We start from the raw sequence: 21807 nt of genomic DNA, 5'->3' as shown, positions 1-21807 counted from the left end.
CTGTAGTTCTCTGTATACTATCTCTGAATCTGCGATTAGACTCTTGTATATATTAATGGTGGCGAGTTAAAGCACAAAGGGCGAGGGTATGATACAAGGCAGGAGAAAGAATGTCCGACTACAAAACAGTATATCTTCCACTGGTGGCAGTGGGGTTCCGCATTTCGGCTTGCAACGCGGCGGCTGAAGCTTCGATAAGCAGACGCTTGATTTCGCGAACTGCTTGCTCGACCTAAAGAACCTTGTCAGTACAATTCAACCAGCAAACATCGAGATACATACCCTCCACTCTTCGTTGGACTCGATGAGTAGATGAAGTTTCGGAGGGCCTTCTGGTGGGGGTTCCTTGCCTGGTTCGTAGTAGATACCCTTGTTCGTGACAGAGGCACCAGTCATATCGATGAGCTAGGACGGATGTTGTCAGTGTGGTCGTACGCTGACAAAACGCTTGCACATACTTGGACCATAGTCTCCTTGTTGGTGACACGCCAACGAGCTTTCTGAGGATAATCGTTGATCGGAATAATAGCATGGAAATCGGTGGCATCTGGATTTGTCTTGCGTCCGGTGCTGAGGGCCTCCTCGTGCTGCAGTTGGGATTGTAGGACCATCTTCGACGCTCTGAGCTGGGCATTCAACTTGGCGACAACGCTCAAAGCCTGCTTGTGGGCAGCAGTATCCTTGCCAGCACGAGCCGCAGCTTCTTCCGCCGCACGCATCTGACTCTGGATCCTCTCTTCCTCTTTGGCATGGGCAAGACGTTTGGCGGCAGCAACGGCTCCGCCAACTCCGAGAAGAGCCTTCGATGAATCCGGAGCAGGACCGCGTTTGATTTCGACCTTGAAGTTGCCAAAAGTCATATCGTCGGCCTGCTTGGTCGTCGTCTCTTCGGTAGTGGTGGCAGGTTTCTCGTCTTCGCCTTCGCCATAGGCCTTTCGCTCTGCCCGCTCCCTGGCATCTCGTTCCTTGTCCAGCCGGTCCAAGCCCTTTCCACCGAAACCTGAACCAGCGGCCTGAGCCTTACCTGCTTTGACTTTCTCGAGGAATCCTGTAACATAATTCAGAAACGATGGATTTAAGTAGCGTGATACAAGAATGACTCACCGTTGGCGAGGTCCTCCAACTCCTTGGGAATAGTGGCCTCGCTCGCCTTAAGAGCTCTGTATATGTCGACGGAGTAGCGCTCTTGTTCCGGCGTGATGAAGGTGACGCAAGTTCCCTTGTTTCCGGCACGACCCGTTCGGCCAGCTCGGTGGACATAGTCCTCCATGTGATTGGGTGCATCGTAGTTGATGACGAGTTTCAGTTGTTTAACATCGAGTCCACGAGCAGCAACTGAAGTGGCGATAACGATGGGAACAACCCCGGCCTTGAAGTCAGCGATGGTAGAATCACGATCGACTTGGTCCTTGCCGCCATGCAAAGACATGCAGAGGTAACCTTTGCGCATGAGATCCCGGAGGAGATTGTCGGCTGCTTCTTGTCGATCGACGAAAATGAGGGTTCTGCACTCGGGGTCGTCATTGTACATTTGGCCGAGGATCTCAAGGAGCCGGTTGAATTTGGTGTCCTCAGCGCGAACCTCGACAATCTGCTCGATCTCCGCCGCGACTACCGAGCGACCACCAACGGTAATCTCCAAGGGCTTGCGCAGAATCTTTCGGGCCAGAGAGTCCATTTGTTTGGGGAATGTGGCGGAGAAAAGGACCGTCTGCCTGTCAGGACGGATGTTGTTAATGATCTTCATGACCTGGGGTTCGAAACCCATGTCAAACATACGATCTGCTTCGTCAAGCACAACGTAGGTGACTCGCTTGAGGTTGGTGACGCGTCCCGAGTTGGCCGTCAAAAGGTCGATCATGCGTCCCGGAGTGCAGACGATGATTTCAGCGCCCTTCTTCAACTCTGCGATCTGGTCTTTGATGGGGGAGCCCCCGTATGCACAAACAGCCTGAAGACTTTGAGAAATTCAGTTCCTTAAAGGTGAACGAAGGAGAACTCACTCTCAGACCAAGGACCTTCAAGAAAGGTTTGCAGTCCTTGTGGATCTGCACTGCCAATTCACGTGTAGGTGTCATGACGAGCGCCATCGGCCCCTCCATTTGCTCGAGCGGACGCTGGTCCTTGATATGGCGGAATAGCGGAAGCAGGAAAGCAATCGTTTTTCCTGAACCAGTTTTAGCAACACCAATAACGTCACGACCAGACATGATGGCAGGAATTGCCTGCGCTTGAATGGAAGTCGGAGCAGTGTAATTGAGGCGTTTTATGACTTCGATACTGGGAAACAGGTCAGTGACTGTATCGCGTGCGCACATGCTTTCACTCACCAAGAAGCAGGCAGACCGAAATGGCTCCATTTGATCACAGGCTTGGGGCAGTCCACGCCACGAATCTTGATTCCGTCTAGGGCAAGTCGAAGCAATTCAGCTTCGTCCTCGGTCATGGAAGCGATGTCCGGAGGGGGGATGTAGAACTCCTTTCTAAAAGGCTCATATTGCACTTTGCTGTGATCCACTACGGCGAGCTCCTTCTTTTTGGCCTTTTTGGCTGCAAGGGCGAGGATATCTTCTGGGTTGAGGTCGGTTGCGTCCAGTTCGTCCGGTGCAGCTTCCTGCTCGTCGTCGGAGCCTTCATCCCCCATGCGGTCGTCTAGTCGAATCTTGGAGCGGCCAGGGCCATTCGAGTTAAGCATCTTCTGAGCGTCCTGCATATTGACCTTTTTGACTTCCTCCTTTACTTCACTCATGAATGCGTCGAGTGGGTCAATTTCCTCCTCATCAACATCCATAGCGTCCTTGGACTTGGCCTTAAGCGCCTGATCCATCCTGTTGGCCTCTTCGTCGTCATCATCCCCCTCCAAGTCGCCAATTGCAGTATCCTTCATTGTCATGTCAATAGCAGGCATGTCTTCGAGCTTCTCCAGCTTGCGTTTGGATTCTACAGAGTCGTCGAGAGAAGCACCGAGGCCCTTTGCCGAGGAAAAGTCGGGCTTGAGAGGAAGACCTTTCAGTCCCAAGCCAGTCAAGGCCGGTCGGCTAGTTTGGGTAGTGTTTCCGCTCGAACTCGATGTCGCTACTGCAAAGGATCAAGTGGTGTGAAACCAAGTCGAGATAAGAAGGACAAAGTGCTCACCTGGTGCGGCCTTTCCGGCCAAAGCCATGGCTTTCGCCTTGGCTGAATCCAGAGCTTTCTTTGCCTCGCGCTCTTTCTTCCATGCTTCGTACTTTGCGCGCTTGGCCTTCAGCTTTTCGTCCTCTGGAGGTGGTGTGGGGGTTGGAGTCGATTGAGCGGTGACCGCAGCGGTGGAAGGCTGAGGCTTCGAAGTAGGTGGTGTGTGTGCTTTGCGGTCCCGGGAGCGTGAACGGCGGCGGTCGTCTCTCCTGTCATCGCGAACGTCCCGGTCACGATAATCTCTTCTTCTGTCGTCACGATATCTGTCGTCACGGTGTCGCTCTCTGTCGCGGTCGCGGTAATCCCTGTCGCGGTCCCTGTACCTGTCTCTATCTCTATCCCTATCCCTATCCCTATCCCTATCCCTGTCGTCGTCGTAGCGGGAGCGGTGTGTTGGGGCCCTCTGGGTGCTGCGCCTCGTCGGCGAGGGGGAGCGTGGAGAGCGATAAGACGATCTTACCCGTTTGTTTGGTGTATCTGGGGATTCTGACCTATCCCTTCGAGCCATTTGAAATGTCAAAATGCAAGTCAATAGTCAAGAGCTCGGCTCCTGACTGGTGCAAGAAACATGAAGCGTTGTTTGTATATGTTAGGATCAGAGGCTGTTCTGATTTGGTCCTTGCTCATCCCCGTTATTACGTCAGTCTACACAGGCTCCAGGTAACCGCGATGTCACCCAGCAATATCTTGGACCCTGCAGCCCTTATTTCTCTACTACCAACAATCTTACCCTCGGATTCAAAGACTCTGTCGTCGAGCCATGATGCTCTCGCTGCACTGCTGCACACAGTCTTTACAGCACTCGCTTTCCGTCTAACTGCAGTCAACGATGTCCCTGCAGCAACTACAGGAAACGTGCTTCCCGAAGAATGGAAAAAGAACGGCCCAGGGCACTATTCCTTTAACTATCGTCATGAGCAAAGCAGCCTTGAATTTGCCGTCACTGTGGCCAAGTTGGGATCGAGGACTGTAATCAATGCGATCGCCTTGGAGGTACGTGTTTGCACATCTTCCGGTTGGACGCCATTGACCATCGAATAGAGTGACAAGGTCGCCAGTTTGGATGTGGCCACGCAAGATTTTACTTCGCCGTCATTCTACCCGTATGATCAATTGAGCGATCCCAGTAAATCGCTTGTCCACGGATTTATTTCATCCAATCGAGTTTCAGATCTGGTGACCCAATTCAAACTTAAGATTATCCAGAAACTTCTCCCTGGATTGCAAAAGGAGGGCTATTCTGAAGGGAGTGAGACCGTCTCCGGAGAATCTTCAGCACCTACGACACGAGATCCACCCCCTGCTCAGCCTCGCCCCGGGCCTCCCCCCGATGCCCCAGAAATCCCATACCGAACACCTCCCACTTTCCCTTCGAGAAATCCCCTCGAGGTTGGCAGAAGCGATTTGGACCCGTTCCCTCGGAACCCATTCGCTCCACCGCTTTTCCCGCCAACTGGCGGTGATGGTATGTTCGTTGGTCCAAACCATCCCATGTTCGGGATACACGATCGAGATAGAGACATTGGCCGCGGGCCATGGGGAGGGGATGGCTATCTGCCACCACTAGGCGCTCCCCCAGGCGCACGCTTCGACCCCGTCGGCCCTACCTTTCCCAATCGACCTCCTCGGGGTCCCACAGGCCCGTATCCCCCGCCTGGTGGTCGAAACACTCGCGACCCTGACAACGACGAATTCATGCCTCCCGGAATGGTGAGTCATCTCCCCTTCGAGCTCCTTAAGAACAACCAATAACGTCGTGTTGTTGTAGGGGGACATGTTTTCGTAAAAAGAAATTGCAAAACGATGCTTCTGTTATCATACTTGTATTACTATCTGTACCACTGTAGCTGTGTTTTTCTTATCATCAATGGCATTTGTGTGCTGTTATGCTAGACCCAGGGGGTGGGTGCCGATTTGGAAGGTGAGGTCTGGGCTTGCCGCGCGAAGTGCCGTGTTGTCCGCTGTGCCAGTCGCAGACCAATAAGTGCTCCAAACCAACCTTGTCCACTGTACCCCCTTACTCACCTCGACTGTTCTCGAAAAACAAAGACAGCCATGAACGGGCCATCTTCACCTATCAGGAGCAAGCAGCCTAGTAATGTCCCACCAGGCTTCAGACCGTCTCCCAGGCAGCGACGGCCAATCTCAGAAATGACAATTCGCGAACTCCAAGATCTTCACAAACTCAATGCAAAGATTCTAGCAGACCCGTAAGATCGTTTTATTTATTTCTCTTGAGATCCCGACCAACCTGTTCATATCCCTCCCTTCCCAACAGGGGTGCATCAACCTCCACATACGTGCAGCGAGTTTCCCAAGAGCAGAGATTGATCGAGTCCCGACTGTTGGACGTAGATGGGATAGAGAAGCTGGGAACAACGCTGAAGAAGACGAAGATTAAGGGGGAAGGCGATATGGAGGTAGATGAGGCAGATGAACCACCAGTCAGCCGTACCCTCGAGGCCAAACGGAAAGCTCTCGCTCAATATGTGAGTTCCGCCCATTCTAAGTTGTTGTTATGGATGTTCCTAAAATTCTTTTGTCACAGGGGCAACATGCTCTCAAGTCAGGGGGAACGAGCACCTCCGCAGGGTCCTCTTTCACTCTGGCAGAAGCCATTGAACTGGAGCAGCAAGCGCACCAGCAAGAGCGGGAACGACAACAACGAATTTTAGAGAAGAAGAGGCGACAGGGAGTGCCAATTAGAGGAGAGGTTCTCACCAGAGAAGAGCGAGAGGCTCGAATTTGGGCATTCCTGTCAGATTCCCTACTTTTCTCCTCCAAGGTTATCCTATTGACCCAGTGCACTCTACTTTTTACAGGACAAGGAAACCGACGGATTCGGACCTTGAGGACGATGACGATGACGACTCCTCAGACGACGACGATCCGGCTGCATGGTTCGAAGACGACCAAGACGATGGGGTCAAAGGCCAAGATATAGTGGAACCAGATTTCGATGATGACCTCTCTCACATTATCCAAGTGGACCACAGCAGAATTGGTTATGATACTTTCTATCCAAATCGTAACGCGGGAGATTAATTAATTATGATCATAGCATTATCATCTGTACCATAGGAGATACCCCTGCCTTACTCGACGCTCATCGAGCATGGACTGGGCAATTCTTGCCACGTTGCAACCAAGAAGAAAGGCAAGCTGCGGATGCATAAGACTAAGCGCATACACCAAACACCAGCTTGGACTCACCATTATGGAAACTGCAGAAGCAACTGAGGCGAGCAACCGTGGAACCTGCGGCACGTTAGCAACTCTGCCTGGCCCCGAGTCAATCGACTCACCTTTAACGAATTCTTCCAAGCAGATCACACACTCCACCCCTAGAAGTGTGCTTTCAGCTGGAAGACGATACACGAGGTACTTGGCTGCCTGGCTAGATGGGCCTTGACCACCACCTTCAAGGCAGTTCTTGACATGCAACTCCTGCTCTTGTGGTCCCCCAACATCATCCAGACTCAGGAAGCACACCGGACAACTTGGTGGCGAAGTCAGTCGCTAGTTCTCTCAGGAGGTAAATTTCGTTCACTTACTCGGCCAAGTCGCTGAGCTGGGAGCTTGACTGCCGGCGGGTAAGCCTGCCAGGAACAGTCAATCGCTCGTGATCAACGACAATCCGCTCCAGCGCGGTTCCGCTGCTATTGTAGAGGCGGGTGGGCACGTCCGTGTGCATCTCGTCGTAACAGCCTTGGCAAACACGTTGGGGACTTGTGCTTGCGGGTGGATGGGGCAGCGAAGGGTCGTGTACAATGTCCGAGGGGTCGAGGAGGACTCGGTTAGAAGAGCACCGGTCGCAGAAAATACGCCCGCACTTGCGACAATGATGCTAGAGGAAAATATCAGCACCAGAACAAGACTTAAGTGAGAATACTCACTCTGCGATTAATAAAATTGAAACGGCGCTGACACTCCCTGCACTGTTGGACAGCTTCGTCTCGCTCCCACTGGGCATGTAGCTGATGGGGAGTGGGAGGAGACGTCCATCTTGCTGTCAGGACCTTCTGAGGGGCCTCATGCGTTGGCACCCGGAAGTCGGGCGCTTGTGCTAATTGGGGCGTCAAGTCAGCGGGTATGCGCGAATGTCCTGGTTGGCTGAAATAGTCGTTGGTCGATCCAGAAGCACGGGAGGCGGATCGTGATGGCTCTGCTCCAGGGTATACAAACTCGTCATCGTCATCGTCATAGTCGTCAAGGCTTTCGTCAACATCTGCGACCAATGAGGAAGTAATTCGGTGACAGTCGTTTGGAAAACTCACTAGTGTCAGAAATAAGTAGTCCGGACGAACTCGCCGCCAATCGGCGACGCTCAAGCTCTCTGCTATAAGCATTTAACAAAACTTCTGCTTGAACTCGACGCTCAGTGTCCTCATCGCCTAATTGCAGCCTGTCAATAACGTTCGACGTTCGGCTTCAACACAGACTTACCGGGAATCCCTTGTCGTAATTCGGTAGTCGCCCGCTCTAGTTTGGCGATTGCTCGACGAACCTCGACCGAGTTGGATGGGGTGGAATCGATATTGATTTGATTTCCAACAAGGTACCTTGCTCGGGCAACGTAATCCCGTGCTGAGGCCAGCATCGCGTTGGGTGGCATGAGTTCCAACTCCTGCCCTCCCGACCCGCGATCCCGGGATTCCTCTGTATATGGAATCAAGTTGCCTTCCGGATCCAAATAATACATGGACCCGTCGGGTTCAAGGAAAGGCAGAGGGGGTATATCCAATCGCCTTCGCATAATTCTAACCCAACGACGGCGCCGTACCCATGTAGGATGACCACGACTTGCTACAAGGGAACTGCTGGATGCGGTGTTGAGACCTGCAGCCACAATGCCAGATCCATTCAGGATGCGTTGCAACGGCATTGGCTTCTCTGCAACCCATCGCTCATCCGGGTCAGAGAAGGACTGAGCATATTGCCAACCTTCCTCCGCATCGACGGCGGGATGAGTGACATCGAGCGTCCAATCCGAACTGCAGGGATCGTGAGTAATCAGGAAGAGAATTCTACGTAAGTGCAGTGTACACTCACAGCCAGAAATGGCTTTTCTCTCCGGAATCAGGAGCAGAATCTGCTGTAACAGGCCTTGGAAGAACCCAGGGCGATTCTCGAGCAGGGAGTTGGACGCCGCTGCGCCAGGCAGGAACCATACGAGATCCGATTTCTTCATCAGGAACCAAAAGCTTTAGCTCGAAAGGTGCTCGACGACCCTGCTTCCCAAGTCCAGAAACGTTGAACTTTGGTCGGCCGCCGGAAGTTGCAACAGTTTTGAGCCTCGTGTCCAGTCGCTGGTTTTCGTAGAGGATAATCGGCAAGGTCGTGTGCACTAACAGAGGATTGTAAGGTGTGGTGGCGCGACGCCATTGAGCTGCCTCGGCTTGTTGGAGCACCTATAGCCTTCAGGTTACTATTGTTGACTTGATCTCGAGAGAAAGGCAACTAACCTCGCATATCCAAACTTCAAAGACAGCAGCCGCTGTGTCGTAGGCTGTCTCTCCCCATTTGTTTCGCACCAGTGGATTTGCTGACTGTTTGTTGAGTAAATAGAGAACCACGGGCAGGTGTCCCTTCGAAGCGGCATTCACTGAGGAACCATTAACCTCTGGCGGCACGACTTTTGATCGCACTCACTCAAGGGGGTCCATCCATCTTTGCTTTTGACGTCTACTCCAGAAACGCCTTCATTCACAGCCGTTGCTCCACCTCGTTCACAAAGCCAACGGACAATGTCAAGATAGCCCTGATTGTGCGCTGAAATTGAGTGGTTGGCAAAAGGTTATCAGCGCGCTTACACACCTTCGAGCAGGCGTTGTGCAGAGCGGTCCATCCATCGGCGTCTCGAGCATGAACATCCGCCCGGTCGGGTAGTAGATACTTGAGTATATCGATGTGTCCATTGAGAGCCGCTTTATGCAAGGCAGTCTGAGGGGCATATCAGCAAGCTGTGCACACTACAAACTCGAATACTCGCCTCTCCTTCCCTGTCCTCGACGTCGGGCATAGCACCACAATTCTCGATCACTACCATACAAATTGAGAGCCTGGTCAACCCGAAGAGTAGCAAGAAACTCACGCCAGACCACGATGTCCAAGTGACCTCGACTAGCAGCCGAATGCAGGACTGTGAACCCTGTTCTTGTTGAGGCATCGTTGGCGAGACTGAAAGGCTGGATATTATTGGTTTCTGTCGCAGTTTTGAACAAGCGCTTCAGCTGGGGAAGGTCGCCTGAAGATGCAGCCGCACAGAGCGACTCCAGCTGAGCCGGACTAGGATGCGAGGTCTGGGGTCGTGGCGCTGGCACCTCCTCCGGTTCTGAAGTGGTGTTTCCGGGGTATACAAATACATCTTCATCGTCTTCTTCTTCAACTGGTGCACCGGCGGTTTCACTAGAGCCGTCATTCAAGATGAAGCTGTTTTGTGAAAGCTCTGCTGACGCGCTGAACGAAAAGAAACACACACGAACGTTTACACGATCAACATGGAATGAGGGGGTTATGGAGTACTTACTGCCAGCTCTGAACGTCAGAATCGCCTCCTTGACTGACAGAAGTCATGACGATACAACTGGGCGCTCTTTGGTGGACAAGGTTGTCCAAAGCCACCAAGCTTGTAGCTCGACAAACTCAGAGATGGAATCCCAATTTTCCAGGTCTACCACATTCCGTGGCAGTGACGGAACCATCCATCACGCCTGTCACCGGCTGGGGTTTTCCCCTTTTTGGGACTTGCCATCACCGCGTTTAGATCGAGAAACAGACGCTGCAAAGGCGAAGTCAGACAACCAACAACGTACATGTATGTCTTATGAATGGCACTTTCACACAGCTCATTGAGTGCACCGTTGGAGGGTAAGTGCCAGAAGGGAACTATATTGGCGGACAAATTTGATACACGAATTTCCCGGATCCTGCCATCCGTGACATTCTCAATTCTCAAGAAATTAAACGATTGGCCACATCGGCCGGTAAAATCTAAAAATACATTCAAGGAAAACAATGCTTGTACTCCCAGTGCGGGAGAGTCAGATGATGATTGAATATGAAGATACAAGCGTCTAAAAGACACCAATAAAATCCCGGGTTAATAGATCGTACAACTAACCCATCAACAACTCGTCATTGAATTCATGAGACCAGACACGGATAAATTTTGGAATCAGGCGCCCCCCATCCCAAAGGTTTCCACATGCAGAGTAACAGGATGGCGTCCGTTCAGCACGGATCCTGCACTGGCAGCACCGGAGCCCAAGGCACCTTTCACCGACTCTGTCAGGCCAAATGGACCGGCGACTGTTGGAAGTTGAAAGTGACGAGTACTCTCAGTGTCATGCGGGTATTTAGGCGGAAAGTACTCACTATCGACGGACACAGGTCCCTGGGCGTTCGTGATCTCTTCGTCAAAGAGCTCTTGCAGGTTCGGCCGGCCATGGTAGATCTTGGCAAGGTAGGACTCCGTTATCTCAGGTTCCACGAAAAGGATGTCCTTTTCGGTTTTCGAGATGGAGCTGGTCAGCTTCGATGTGTTTCTGTGTACGCTTGTTCCCGTGACATATATGCAGGCATCGACCACGAGAGGTTGCTTTACCACCATCAGCGCCTCGGATAAGATGCTGTTTATCCATGGGAGATGTCCTTGTGAAGTTGTGTTCGATTGCATACACGTTAGCCCTCGTGGTGTCGGGTGATTGAATTGGTTTACATACCCTCCCCTCGTACTACCCAGACAAACTTGACACGCTCAACGTCCGACCTTGCCCCAGTCGATGATCGCCTGCGAAAGCGTCCCGAATTCAATCATAAAAACATCCGACAGTGAAATCGAGCAGCATACCGGATGAGGTCCAGGAGCAATGGAAGGGTGTAAGAAATACCAGAGCCACCTGGGGTACAATTCAAATTAGCTTCCGAGGAAAACACGACACTCGAAGTGAATTACACACGCACCAGCAATGAGGATAGCTGTTGAATAGCAGGAAAGGTCAGGAGGTGCCCCATATGGGCCATCCACGTAGGCGGTTACACTGCCGGACCCATTCTCAGAGATGTACTTGCGGAGACGCCTTGTTACCCCTTCTCGAGATCGAATGAAGAACGCAACTGTCTTTTCTTCAGGTCTGGTCCCGTTGAGGTTCTCGGGGATGGTGGCAATGGTGAAAGGGTGGAATTCAAAGGGGAGTCGGCTGATTTTGGGAATGCAGACGTAGGCATGCTGGCCAGGCTTCCACGAGAACTTGCGTTGCATCGTCAGTTGGATCGTATCAGGTGTCAGTAACTCGACAGTCGCTTGTGCCTTGTTGGATTCGGTGCATCGCAATACATTGTTCCAGAAGACCCCGCCCAGGCGGATTGCTCTATCCAAGCCCCATAGTATGAAGGATGGCCAGATGTAGTAGGCATACCTGTAAGCACGAAGGATAAGTGGAAACCGAGAAAGGAAGGCCGGTGGATCATACCCTAGGGGATAAACGTGGATGAATCCGGTTATGACAAAGATTCTATGGAATAAAAGAAACAGGGAATGAGCAGTGGGTTATGGGTAAGAGAAGCCTGTGCAAGGGCCACGTACAGCATAAGGAAGATGTGCCCGTAGTAGAAAAACTCAAAGAGTGCTTGTCGGAAGATTCGCATTGAGAGGAACGTGCCGATTGTCAAAGCTGCCAGTCCCGCAATCCCCGCTTGCATGTAGTGGTGCGTAAAGTCTGTGTGTGGGGGGAGGCTAAAGCAGCACAATTACAGGACAACAATACCTCGAAGTCAGCGACAGCCACCCACCCATTGATTACTCGCCCTACGGCATGAATCCATAGAAAGAAAAGCACAGTGCGTCCTGAAGCCCGGTGAAGAACGTTCAACTATAGCAGTTTAGCGCACGGTACTGTCCATTAGCACGAGGCAGGCGGTACCTTTTCATGCCCGACGCCAGTCAAATCTAATCACGAAGCCGTGAGGGTGGAACTCGATCCTAGTGGAATGTGTAACGTACAGGAAACAACATTGTTCTTGTTCGCAAGTCCGACTACAAGGGGGATTTGGGAAGTCGCAATCATCCCTGCCCTGGTCTTGTACCAGTCAATGTTGAGATTTCGAGCTGTAGCCGACATTAGCGATGAAGCCAATTGGGCACAGGTGGATGTCACGCTTACTGTCGACGAGCAACCAAATGAGGTTGGCCGAAATGTAAAGCAGGATGAAGGCAAGTTCACCAAGAGAGCCCAAGTTGTTGGGTCCAAGCCACAGCGACCATCGGAATGCGACGATCCGAAACACCGTTGAGATAGACGAGGCGACCCGCGATAACACTGAGGCAGGGGGCTGAGGAGCAGAGCGCGGTTGCTCTGCCTTCTCTGCGTCAGTGTGACCTGCGTGTGCGGTAGCCCGTGGACTGCGTGATTTGGCACCACGGCGACGAGCAACAAGTCTCAGCAGCTTTCGAAAGAAGTTGACAATGGTAAAAAAGACGAGGACGCTGCCCAGGAAAATCCACACTTCTCGCACATGGCGCCTATCGTTGCGTCTCCTCAACAAAATGTCATCCACGGTCATTCTGCTATGTGGGTTGTGGGCATTCGGGGTGCTGGCGCCTGGCGGATCGGCACCAAGGCACTGATAGGCTGAGGAAAATGAGACGACGAGAGAAAGAGAAAGGAGGCCCATGGAGAACTGGCTTACAGGGGCAGTCAGCCTCTCGATTCCTTTTATTTAGGATGCCCGGGAAATGGAATACCTTTTTTGTCCCATCGAGACCGATCCCTGGATTCGCTAGTGGCCTGCATGCGCTGTGATTGAATCATAGGCCCATACAAAGGCTCTAATTTTCCGACGATTGGAGGGATCGGAGCAACGAAAGCTCGTCAGAGGACAGTGGTGTTAGTCCCATCACCTTTAGAACCTAGTATGTGATCCTGTCGTCGAGAACGTCGTATGCGGGGGCATTAAATGTAGGTCGAGAAGAAGCGGAGAAGGTTCGGTCGAGCGGCTGAGAATCGGAAGACACAGTCCTTTAAGCTTGAGGATCCCCGTTTTAGACCTTCTACATGTTGAAATCTGTGAATTTGCGGGGTTTAAGGACGACATTGAAGCCATGTCAGCCAACCATCGCCTTACCCATTGTCATACGTCCTACACACCAGACGGAACATTGGGTAGCGTTTAAGCATCGTCCGCGCCACGGGGGACACGCTCGTTGACTGTTGAATGCGAGCGAGTGGGGTTAACGACTCGACACCGTTTTCCCTATGGCATCTGGTGATGTGAACCGATGGACGCCTTCAAGTTCCGAACTATCGTGGAGTTTCACAGGAATATGGAGGGATTATAATAGGAAAGCAGGCGATTGAGAGTATGGTGCGAGTGAGAACGAGAGAGAAGTCGGACTATAAATGGGAAGCAATCCGCCACGACATTGACCAAGTGAACAGCAGGGTGTCTCCTATGAGTGGTAACACATGGGCAGCGTTAGGACGGAGAAGATAGAAGATTGTTGCCTTGTTTTCGAGTATTGCAGTTTCTAATTGTACCGTCGTCGAGGTCAACGCGATGCATCAACGAGATCACTGGGTCACAGCGCAGATAACGGTGCATATAGTAGCCGGGAGACTCGTCGATATCGGCGAGTAACTATGCTCTGCGGTGGGATTCATGCCGCTGGAGCAGAGTTGGTCTGAATCTGAGACGGTGAAGAAAGTATCGTGGACGACGATGATGCGATTTGTTAAACCCGAGGTTGTCCGATTTGACTCGGTGCTGGCGCAATAATGGTCATAAGATCGAATGGCTCTCCGCACTTTGACTGTTTCCCCCATATCAGCCCTGGCGACTTTGCTTCGCGGTAGAATCGTTCACCTTACAGCCTCCAACTGGCACAGATTGGGTACAAGGACCATGGCAAACGGCGTACACACTAATGGTGCTCAGAAGCAAGACCGATCCAATTTGATCCCTTTTTCTTCCAGACTGAAGGAGGGCCGTGCTCTGGCACAAGATGTCTGGTCCATATTTGCGTATGTGTTCCGACAATTTCTCCAGTCTATTCAATTCAAACGTGATCTTATGGTCTAGTGCTGCGAATCTGCCAGCAGAGTGCATCAATCTAGGACAAGGCTACATGAACTTCGCACCTCCTAAATGGGTCACAAAGGCAGCTGAAGATGCTCTTCAGGATGTCGCTCCGAACCATTACTCCCACCCCAGAGGTCGCATCCGCCTCAGGGAAGCTCTCAAGAACTTCTATAGTCCACTTCTCAATAGAGATCTCGACGTCGAGTCTGAAATCCTTGTCACCAGTGGAGCAAACGAAGGTGCGTCCGTTCGGTGCGTGTCTCTCCATTCACAACTGATTGTTATCGCAGGTCAATATTCGGTCTTCACTGCCTTCCTAGAGCAAGGCGATGAAGTCATTATGTTCGAGCCGTTCTTCGATCAATATTTACCTTCAGTCACATTCAACGGCGGAAAGCCTGTCTATGTTCCCCTCCATCCCCCTACGTCGTCCAAGCTTCAGAGCTCCAGCGGCGAATGGACAATCGACTTCGATGAATTGAAGTACGTTCCCCTCCATGCCAAAGCTTCAACGAATCTTACAGGTGCCACAGGAGAGCTGTCACACCTCGCACGAAGATGATTATTGTGAACACCCCACACAACCCAGTTGGGAAAGTCTTCACGAAGGAAGAGTTGGAAGAAATTGCCGCTATCGCGGAGGAAAACAACCTCCTCGTCATGTCGGATGAAGTGGTGAGTTTATGGCGAATCTTGTTGATGACTTTCAGCAAGCTGACATGTCACCAGTACGACAGCCTCGTCTTTGATGGCAAAGAACACTTCCGCATTGCCACTCTCCCCGGAATGTGGGATCGAACTGTGACAGTAGGCTCTGCAGGCAGTACGTGCTTCTCCGAGACCCCTAGTGATAGATCTACACTACCCCTTCCACAGAGGCTTTCGCCGCTACTGGCTGGAGAATCGGCTGGCTTCTCGGTCCCCCGTCCATCATTCAACCCACACTTGCCGCTACCACTCGCATTGTGTTCTGCACAAACTCCCCCTTGCAGGAGGCTGCCGCCTGCGGCTTGGAACAAGCCCAGGAACGAAAGTTCTTTGAGACACAATTGGCGGAATATGCTGAACGACGTGCGATCTTATGTGATGCCTTTGACAGACTGGGCTTGAAGTACAGTCTCCCTGAAGGCAGTTATTTCGTCCTTTTGGTGAGCCATCTCTGTAAATAGGGGTCGTGTTTGTCTTTTCTGACAAAGATATCACCTCCAGGACATCTCGAAGGTAAAGTTCCCAGAGGACTATCCTTTCCCAAAGTCTGTCCTTGGGCGTGGCCGCGACTTCAGGTACATCATCTTCTCTTCCATTACCTTTCCGTTTGTAACATTTGACCCAGGGCTTGCTGGTTCATCGCCGTGGAGATTGGTGTCTCCTCCATCCCTGTTAGCGAGGTATGCTTAGGCTCTTGCCCGTGAAAACAATGTCTAAACCCCATCCCAGTTCTACTGTGAAGAGCACGCCCGCATCGGTGAAGCCTACGCTCGCTTCGCTTTCTGCAAGGACATCGACACCTTGAAGGCAGCAGCTGACAAGTTGCAAAAATTGAAGGCTTACATTGAGAACTAATCTTTACGCATCTACCGACTTTCTATCTGCGTGCTTTGCGGCTCCGGTTGTGTTTCGTCCAGGACGCTATCGACAATGCGTGATAGATGCTCGTCTCCCGAACCCCCCTCGAACCCATAGAATGTTGGATTGCTAGATAGCCTCCGCGATAGGAATGTAAAGGATAAGATATCGAATAGATCTTGCTTGCTCACAACGACGCCTTTTGCACGTAGCTTCTGAGTTACACTACGCAAGTCGTCGAAGGAATTCAGTTGTGATTCCAACGGTAAACCCTCGTTCAAGAACCGCAGGTAGGTGTCCAGTAGCTCTGACTGACAGAACAGGTGGAAATGTCCAGTCATTGTATGTGAAACGGCCAGACTCTGCATGCGCGTGATGTCGGACAGACTGTACTCCCGTATCCGACGGATATTGCTTTCTGGTTGAACCTCCACATACTGGGTGCCCAACACCACGACGACGGGTGACCGCATTGGAAGTTCCCAACAGGAATCCTTCGGTACTAACAGTACTCGGATCACGCCTTCGACGCAGAGCTGGAGTATGAGCCTTCGATCTTGTTTGTGGATTCCAGGATGGAAGAAACCAACGCCTTTGATGAGGAAATCCCCCAGCTCCTGATCCTGGAATTGGCATCGATACACTTGCAGCGACTCTTCGGATATGTCTGGGCCGAGGTACCCTCTTGCAGTCTCGGAATCAAGTGAACATTGCGTGATGAGGTCGAGGGCGATGGAGCGACATTGACTGCGTGAGGGAACGAAGACGATAGCGCACTCTGCTGTTAACGTGCTTGCAATGGCCTTGTGAGCCGGTCTTGCCATGGCCTTGAACAGCGCAGCAGAATGCGGGATTGTGAATGTGTGTGGGTGGAGCTGAAGGGACTGTTCGCGATCTCGAGGACGGAAACTGAAAAGTGAGTGTGGATCGACATTTAACCAAGCCGCAAGGTCGGACGGGTCGTTGAGAGAGTCACTGAGCCCGATGTATCTTGTTGGGCTGTTTTGAGTAGCAAATCTAAGCAAGGAGACGGCCAGTTCATACGAACTATCCAGCTGCTCAAGATGGTCGCAGAGGACCGCATCGAGTCTGTCAACCTGTGTCGTCGGATCCCGGCACAAGAGGGCCTCCAAAAGAGATGGCGGGGTGACAACGTATATGGTCCCAGGTTTGTATCGGAGGAGGGACCCAGGCGTTGGATACTCGACTTTCAATGCAAGTTCCCGTGTCGTCCCGCGTAGATTGGCGAAAAGGTCCTGCGCAACGCTCCTCTTAGGAGCAACAATAATGATCCACCTCGATCGTTCTGTTACCATGAGGGACCTGATAAAAGTAAACTATGTCATTCATCGAGCCGACAAGGCACAAGACAGATCACTCACTGAAGGATCATTGAAACGAAGGTACTTTTACCACTTCCACCCGGCGCACACAGCAAGGCATGTTCTTTGGAATGCATAAACGACCAGAGTGCCTGGGTTTGGATGGAATTCAAGACACCTATTTCTTTGCCGTAGATTGAGGCGACGTGGGGATTGAGAATGTCCGAAATGGGGATGAAGGGCAATTCGAGGAGAGGGGTATGACTCTGCGACTTGGGAGGCATGACAACATTTTCAAGTGAGACGTATGTTTGATGTTCAGCGCCAATCCAGTAATCGGAGACCCATCGAACGACGAGGTTAGATGGCATGTCATCAGCCGATACCGGTAAAATGAAGTCTAGGTCCAAATGGGTCGTGTTCTGATGGAACGCAAGATGGGCAAGTTGGTGGATGGTCAGACCCTCTTCGTCTTCTATCCATATCCAGAAAGGTTCGCTTGTTCCGTGAAGTCGAGGGTTCCAGGTGAAGTTGCGAGCTATCACCAATGATACTTTGAGGATATCATTAGCGAGTGGCTGTAATTTATAGGTGATAGTGGCAGATGGGAATTGCTTTGCGGCTGTCGCAATAGCTAATCCTTGACGCTCGTTGAGGTGAACCAAATCTCCCAAAGTCTTCGAGTCCGTTTCTGCGAGCTCTTCGACTGTCATCTCGTCTGCCCATCTCCGCAAAGCATTTAAAGTTTCGAATTTGAGCTGAGATTGCTCGAGAGGGTGATCGTAAGGCCACATCCTCTTCTCGATCGCCTTGCTCAACCCTAGCAGTGCGGAAGTCACGCTTGCCCACTTCTTGCTGATAGAGATTTCGAGCAACGCGCGAATGATTCGGCCGCTGGTTTGCGCCACATAAGCCATGTCGGAAACGAGGGCAAAGTCATTGAGTGTGTCCCATCTGGATATGTAGGCCTGGAGGAGGATATTTACTTTCCCAGCTGGGGTCGATGTGCCACCCTAAATTGTTTCAGCTCAAAGTCTGCGGCAAAAGAGGCTATCCTAGTTACCTTGACTTCACAAGGAATGTTCTCCATCAGTTCCTCTATCTCCTTCATCTCCGCTTCTCTGAGTTGAATTTGGTCGAACTAGGGGAATTCAACTGGCCGTTCATGCTGGAGATGATAAACAACATACCTCAGTGCTCAGGCTCAGCATACCCAAAAGATCAGCTTCAGACATTTTCGGCCGGAATTCCTTGTTAAAAATCTCTATAGATGCGGTCCGTATGTAGTACTTAGCGGCAATTCGGCCTAGGTCTGTACTTTGCAATGTACGGGTTGTTTCATCGAAAATGATCATCTTTGTCTCCGCGAGTCGTTTGGCGGCAATAGTGATGAGTTCATTACGCTTGTTGCCAAGTCCCGGGTCGTCCGCGAGGGTGTCTCGATCAATGCCTATAACAATTTTGAGCCTAATATCAGGCTGCGGATAGGATGGGGCGGCATACCATAAATGAAAGGGTTCTTGCGCATTCGGACAAAGAGGTAGGTATACCCTAGCCATTGGACCGCATCGTCGCAGGTGGCCACGGTCCCCAGCGAGATTTCGGCGTTTAGAGCATCGATCATACCACCTTGGAATCTTTATAAACAAACAGAGATCAATGTTAGGCAACGGCGAGGAGGGACATTAACGTTACCTCGATTCGATTGGGACGGAAGAGGTGACGGCTTCCAGATAGTGATGGAGCTTGTCATCGGTCGTGCAGATATATCCCTCTCCACTAGCCTCCAGACCAGGCCGGCCGGCTCGACCGAAGATTTGCAGGACGTCGAGAACTGATAGGTCCGTAAAGGCACCTCGCGAGGCATCGTAAACCTGAGTGCCCTTGATCACGACTAGTAAATGAAATCCAACATGAGCCCCAATGTCATAACAGACGGATGAAGTTCCCACCTGCGTGGGCAGGCAAGTTGACACCCCAGGCCAAGGTTGCCGTGCAGCACAAAACCTGGAGTCGTTATTTGCATAGAACAATTGAAGGTGCAGGGGTACCATACCTTGATGGCTCTCGCTTCAAACAGCTTCTCCATGACATTCCTGTCCGAGCGGAGCATTCCCGCGTGATGTATCCCAAAACCGTTGTCGAACAGGAACTTCATTTCCTTGTTACGAGATTCCCCAACTTCTCTGCGGAAATTGCCCCACTGAGGATGATCATCACACATGAAGAGTTCCAAGGTTCCATCTGCCATGGCCATCTCTCGTAGGGTCATTGCCGTCTTGACTGTTTCCTTTCGAGCATGTACGAATACCATCACTTGATGACCTTGTTGAACCAGCTCCATGACCTTCTGGAAGGTCACGTAGTCCATATTCTTCTTGGACAATGCACTGCCCGGTTTCCCCTTTACCCCAATGAAATGCTGCTCCAATGGAACAGGGCGAAACGACGAGTCGAAGTAAAACAGGCCTTTCTGTAGAGAGACGCTATTAAGGATTGAGCATTTCGCTATCCAGAGGTTTCGAAACGATGCCGCGTACCTCAAGAATTGAGCCACATCCACATAGTTTGGCAAAGTCGCGCTGAGCCCTACGATTCGAACAATTGATTGGCTGGATTCCACCTGACGAAGAGTTCTGGCCACGATTGTTTCAATCACCGCTCCACGGTCTTCGTTCAGCAAGTGGATTTCGTCGAGAATAAGTAACTTGATGCTCTGATATTTGCTACTTTCAGCGGTCTGAGGTTAACCTCAATGATAGCGACGCTTACAGATGCCAACTCCCCTTCACCTGTCGGTTTACGCGTCACGACATCCCATTTCTCTGGCGTCGTCACGATGATTTGCGTCTCCGCAATCTCTGCTTTGGTCATTTGCATATCACCTGCATAGGGTCCCAATGAAGTGTATATCACAGTGCGGCAACAGTAGACTCGTACCTGTCAATTCCCGCACGTTAATGGAAAGCCACCTCAGCCTTTTGCTGAACTTCCTGGTAATTTCTGAAGCCAAGGCCTTCATGGGTGCTCTATTGTGTCTATCAGTGGAATGAACTGGAGGCTGAAACAATTCTCCTACACGTAAATGATCTTGAAAGAGTTACGCCGTATGCTATCCTTGAGGCTGGACCCTTCAGTATCGCGATGTTGATCTAGAACGCGGAGGATGGTCAAGAGGGCCACATCTGTTTTACCCTGCGTTCGTTAGTTCTCCCCGCCAACAAATCGATTCAGGAAGAGTCCAAAAACTCACAGCGCCGGTGGGAGCTAGATCAAAGGGTGAACTTCAGGAGTATGTTTTATCCAAAAGAATCTCATACCACAGACAAGCATATTCTCATTTGTCCCATGTGCTATTGGATAGACAATCGATTGAATTCGATTGAGTGAGGTGTATGCCTGTAGAAGTCAAACTAAAAACGACAAGGGGTGGTGGAATTCCATGTGGACGTACAGCAAAACACCCTTTTGCGAGCGGATCCAATTCATTGATCATTATAGGACGCTCGTGAACCCTGGGGGGAACAGTTGAAGGTGGGGGTACAACGAATTCTTCGTATTCCTTTGACCAAATATCAGCTTTCCATAGATGCACCTTTTCAATCCACATACTCACTTGATAGAGGTGATGTGTAGTGCCCAGAGGAAGGGCGTACTTCGACCCAAATTGTGAAAGTATAGATCCTCCACCAGCAGCGGACATCTGGCTAGTGTAAACGTTGGGGAGAATTTCCGGTGCGGCCGTCTGTGTGGAAAGTGAAACGGGATTAGAGGTGCCTTCGCCTCCGGCGATGGTGGACCCAACGCACCCCATCTGCAGTTCCAGAGAACAATGGTCGGGAAGCGTTGGCTTGCAAAGATGCTTCTATCCGTGCCCTGCTGTCGATGAACATTTGTTCAGGGGATATTGGGCCGCTTCGAGTAGGAGGGCCTGCTGCGCCGGAATCAAGGCGGTTGTTTATCTGCTCAAAGAGTGAGATCCAATAGCTCCACCCCTACAAGGAGACCGACCTGGGCCACAAACTCTGAGCGGCGTGACAAGATGGTGGACACAAGGTCGATTTTCTCATAACCAATAATTTCCACTACCTCGCCCGACACCTCTTCATCCGACGATTTTGAAGACAAGACAGACAGTAGAGCTTTCCATTGCGATCTTAGAACGTATGTACAGTCAGAACGGGAGCTCACAGTATGTGTTGGTCGTACCGATCGATGTCATTCCACAGAGACTCTTCGATAAGACCAGCTGATCCACTGCCCGACGCTTGACCTGGCGAACTAGAAGCACAGAATTGTGCGATGGTCAGGCCTTCCACTGTTTCTTCATCCGAACCTTCGTCATCCACGGCGGGCAGCTTATTCGCAACAGGTTCTCGTATCCTAGGCAGCTTGGTTCAGTGACGGCCGCGAATACGGTACGACGACCAATGGACATACGACGACCACTCTGCGAACGCCGTTTTATCCGCTAGCTTGTCGACATTCGACTCATCGATGAGAAAGCTGAGATGAGATGCAATGTTGTCGTCGATAACCATCATTCGAAGAGACCCCAGGTGTTGTGGAGGCGGAGGAAAGAAAGGTCAAGTCAGGCGTGTGCGTCATCCAAGGGAACAAGCACGTCGGGACCGAATGATTTGATCGAAAGCATATGCCCAACAGA

General features: G+C 51.3%; 7 protein-coding genes across 7 annotated transcripts; 3 read left to right on the top strand and 4 right to left on the bottom strand.

Annotated features, from left to right (window-relative positions):
* Nucleotides 1-118: 118 nt before the first annotated feature.
* On the bottom strand, nt 119-3682 carry CC1G_00430 (pre-mRNA-processing ATP-dependent RNA helicase PRP5; the record flags this gene model as incomplete). Its single annotated transcript, XM_001837242.2, has 7 exons — nt 119-232; nt 283-405; nt 459-1048; nt 1105-1951; nt 2004-2280; nt 2331-3078; nt 3136-3682. The coding sequence occupies 7 exons, from the start codon at nt 3680-3682 to the stop codon at nt 119-121; spliced, it is 3246 nt and encodes a 1081-aa protein (XP_001837294.2).
* A 161-nt stretch (nt 3683-3843) lies between these two features.
* On the top strand, nt 3844-4960 carry CC1G_00429 (hypothetical protein; the record flags this gene model as incomplete). Its single annotated transcript, XM_001837241.1, has 3 exons — nt 3844-4167; nt 4216-4884; nt 4943-4960. 3 exons carry the CDS (start codon nt 3844-3846, stop codon nt 4958-4960), a joined length of 1011 nt encoding a protein of 336 aa, XP_001837293.1.
* Nucleotides 4961-5219: 259 nt separating this feature from the next.
* Nucleotides 5220-6309, top strand: CC1G_00428 (hypothetical protein). Its single transcript, XM_001837240.2, has 4 exons — nt 5220-5384; nt 5453-5663; nt 5723-5931; nt 5997-6309. The coding sequence occupies exons 1-4, from the start codon at nt 5230-5232 to the stop codon at nt 6217-6219; spliced, it is 798 nt and encodes a 265-aa protein (XP_001837292.1). The 5' UTR covers nt 5220-5229; the 3' UTR covers nt 6220-6309.
* On the bottom strand, nt 6281-9750 carry CC1G_00427 (hypothetical protein; the record flags this gene model as incomplete). Its single annotated transcript, XM_001837239.2, has 14 exons — nt 6281-6336; nt 6388-6432; nt 6480-6673; nt 6729-7021; nt 7071-7402; nt 7452-7568; nt 7621-8168; nt 8227-8585; nt 8640-8779; nt 8827-8935; nt 8992-9101; nt 9151-9216; nt 9269-9633; nt 9704-9750. The coding sequence occupies 14 exons, from the start codon at nt 9748-9750 to the stop codon at nt 6281-6283; spliced, it is 2781 nt and encodes a 926-aa protein (XP_001837291.2).
* Nucleotides 9751-10351: 601 nt separating this feature from the next.
* Nucleotides 10352-12856, bottom strand: CC1G_00426 (hypothetical protein; the record flags this gene model as incomplete). The annotated part of the gene is made up of 11 exons (XM_001837238.2): nt 12339-12856; nt 12179-12283; nt 12099-12124; nt 11968-12047; nt 11762-11911; nt 11649-11690; nt 11140-11594; nt 11027-11075; nt 10899-10966; nt 10552-10827; nt 10352-10485 (listed from the first exon to the last, which is right to left on the bottom strand). The coding sequence occupies exons 1-11, from the start codon at nt 12736-12738 to the stop codon at nt 10352-10354; spliced, it is 1785 nt and encodes a 594-aa protein (XP_001837290.2). The 5' UTR covers nt 12739-12856.
* A 1222-nt stretch (nt 12857-14078) lies between these two features.
* On the top strand, nt 14079-16012 carry CC1G_00425 (aminotransferase). Its single transcript, XM_001837237.2, has 9 exons — nt 14079-14195; nt 14254-14492; nt 14544-14736; nt 14787-14928; nt 14983-15076; nt 15130-15401; nt 15463-15536; nt 15587-15641; nt 15691-16012. Exons 2-9 carry the CDS (start codon nt 14300-14302, stop codon nt 15814-15816), a joined length of 1149 nt encoding a protein of 382 aa, XP_001837289.2. The 5' UTR covers nt 14079-14195; nt 14254-14299; the 3' UTR covers nt 15817-16012.
* A 32-nt stretch (nt 16013-16044) lies between these two features.
* On the bottom strand, nt 16045-21682 carry CC1G_00424 (activating signal cointegrator 1 complex subunit 3; the record flags this gene model as incomplete). Its single annotated transcript, XM_001837236.2, has 22 exons — nt 16045-16130; nt 16208-17142; nt 17202-18154; nt 18205-18282; nt 18332-18405; nt 18472-18591; nt 18645-18778; nt 18837-19035; nt 19094-19148; nt 19198-19627; nt 19682-19857; nt 19914-20026; nt 20082-20170; nt 20221-20336; nt 20395-20408; nt 20462-20540; nt 20596-20703; nt 20758-20886; nt 20951-21103; nt 21153-21297; nt 21351-21524; nt 21582-21682. The coding sequence occupies 22 exons, from the start codon at nt 21680-21682 to the stop codon at nt 16045-16047; spliced, it is 4461 nt and encodes a 1486-aa protein (XP_001837288.2).
* Between the last annotated feature and the right edge of the window lie 125 nt (nt 21683-21807).

The sequence above is a fragment of the Coprinopsis cinerea genome (assembly GCF_000182895.1).
Source record: "Coprinopsis cinerea okayama7#130 chromosome 5 map unlocalized cont3.5, whole genome shotgun sequence".
Lineage (NCBI taxonomy): Eukaryota > Fungi > Basidiomycota > Agaricomycetes > Agaricales > Psathyrellaceae > Coprinopsis > Coprinopsis cinerea.
Note: the sequence above shows the minus strand (reverse complement) of the source record. Positions and strands in the feature narration are given on the sequence as shown.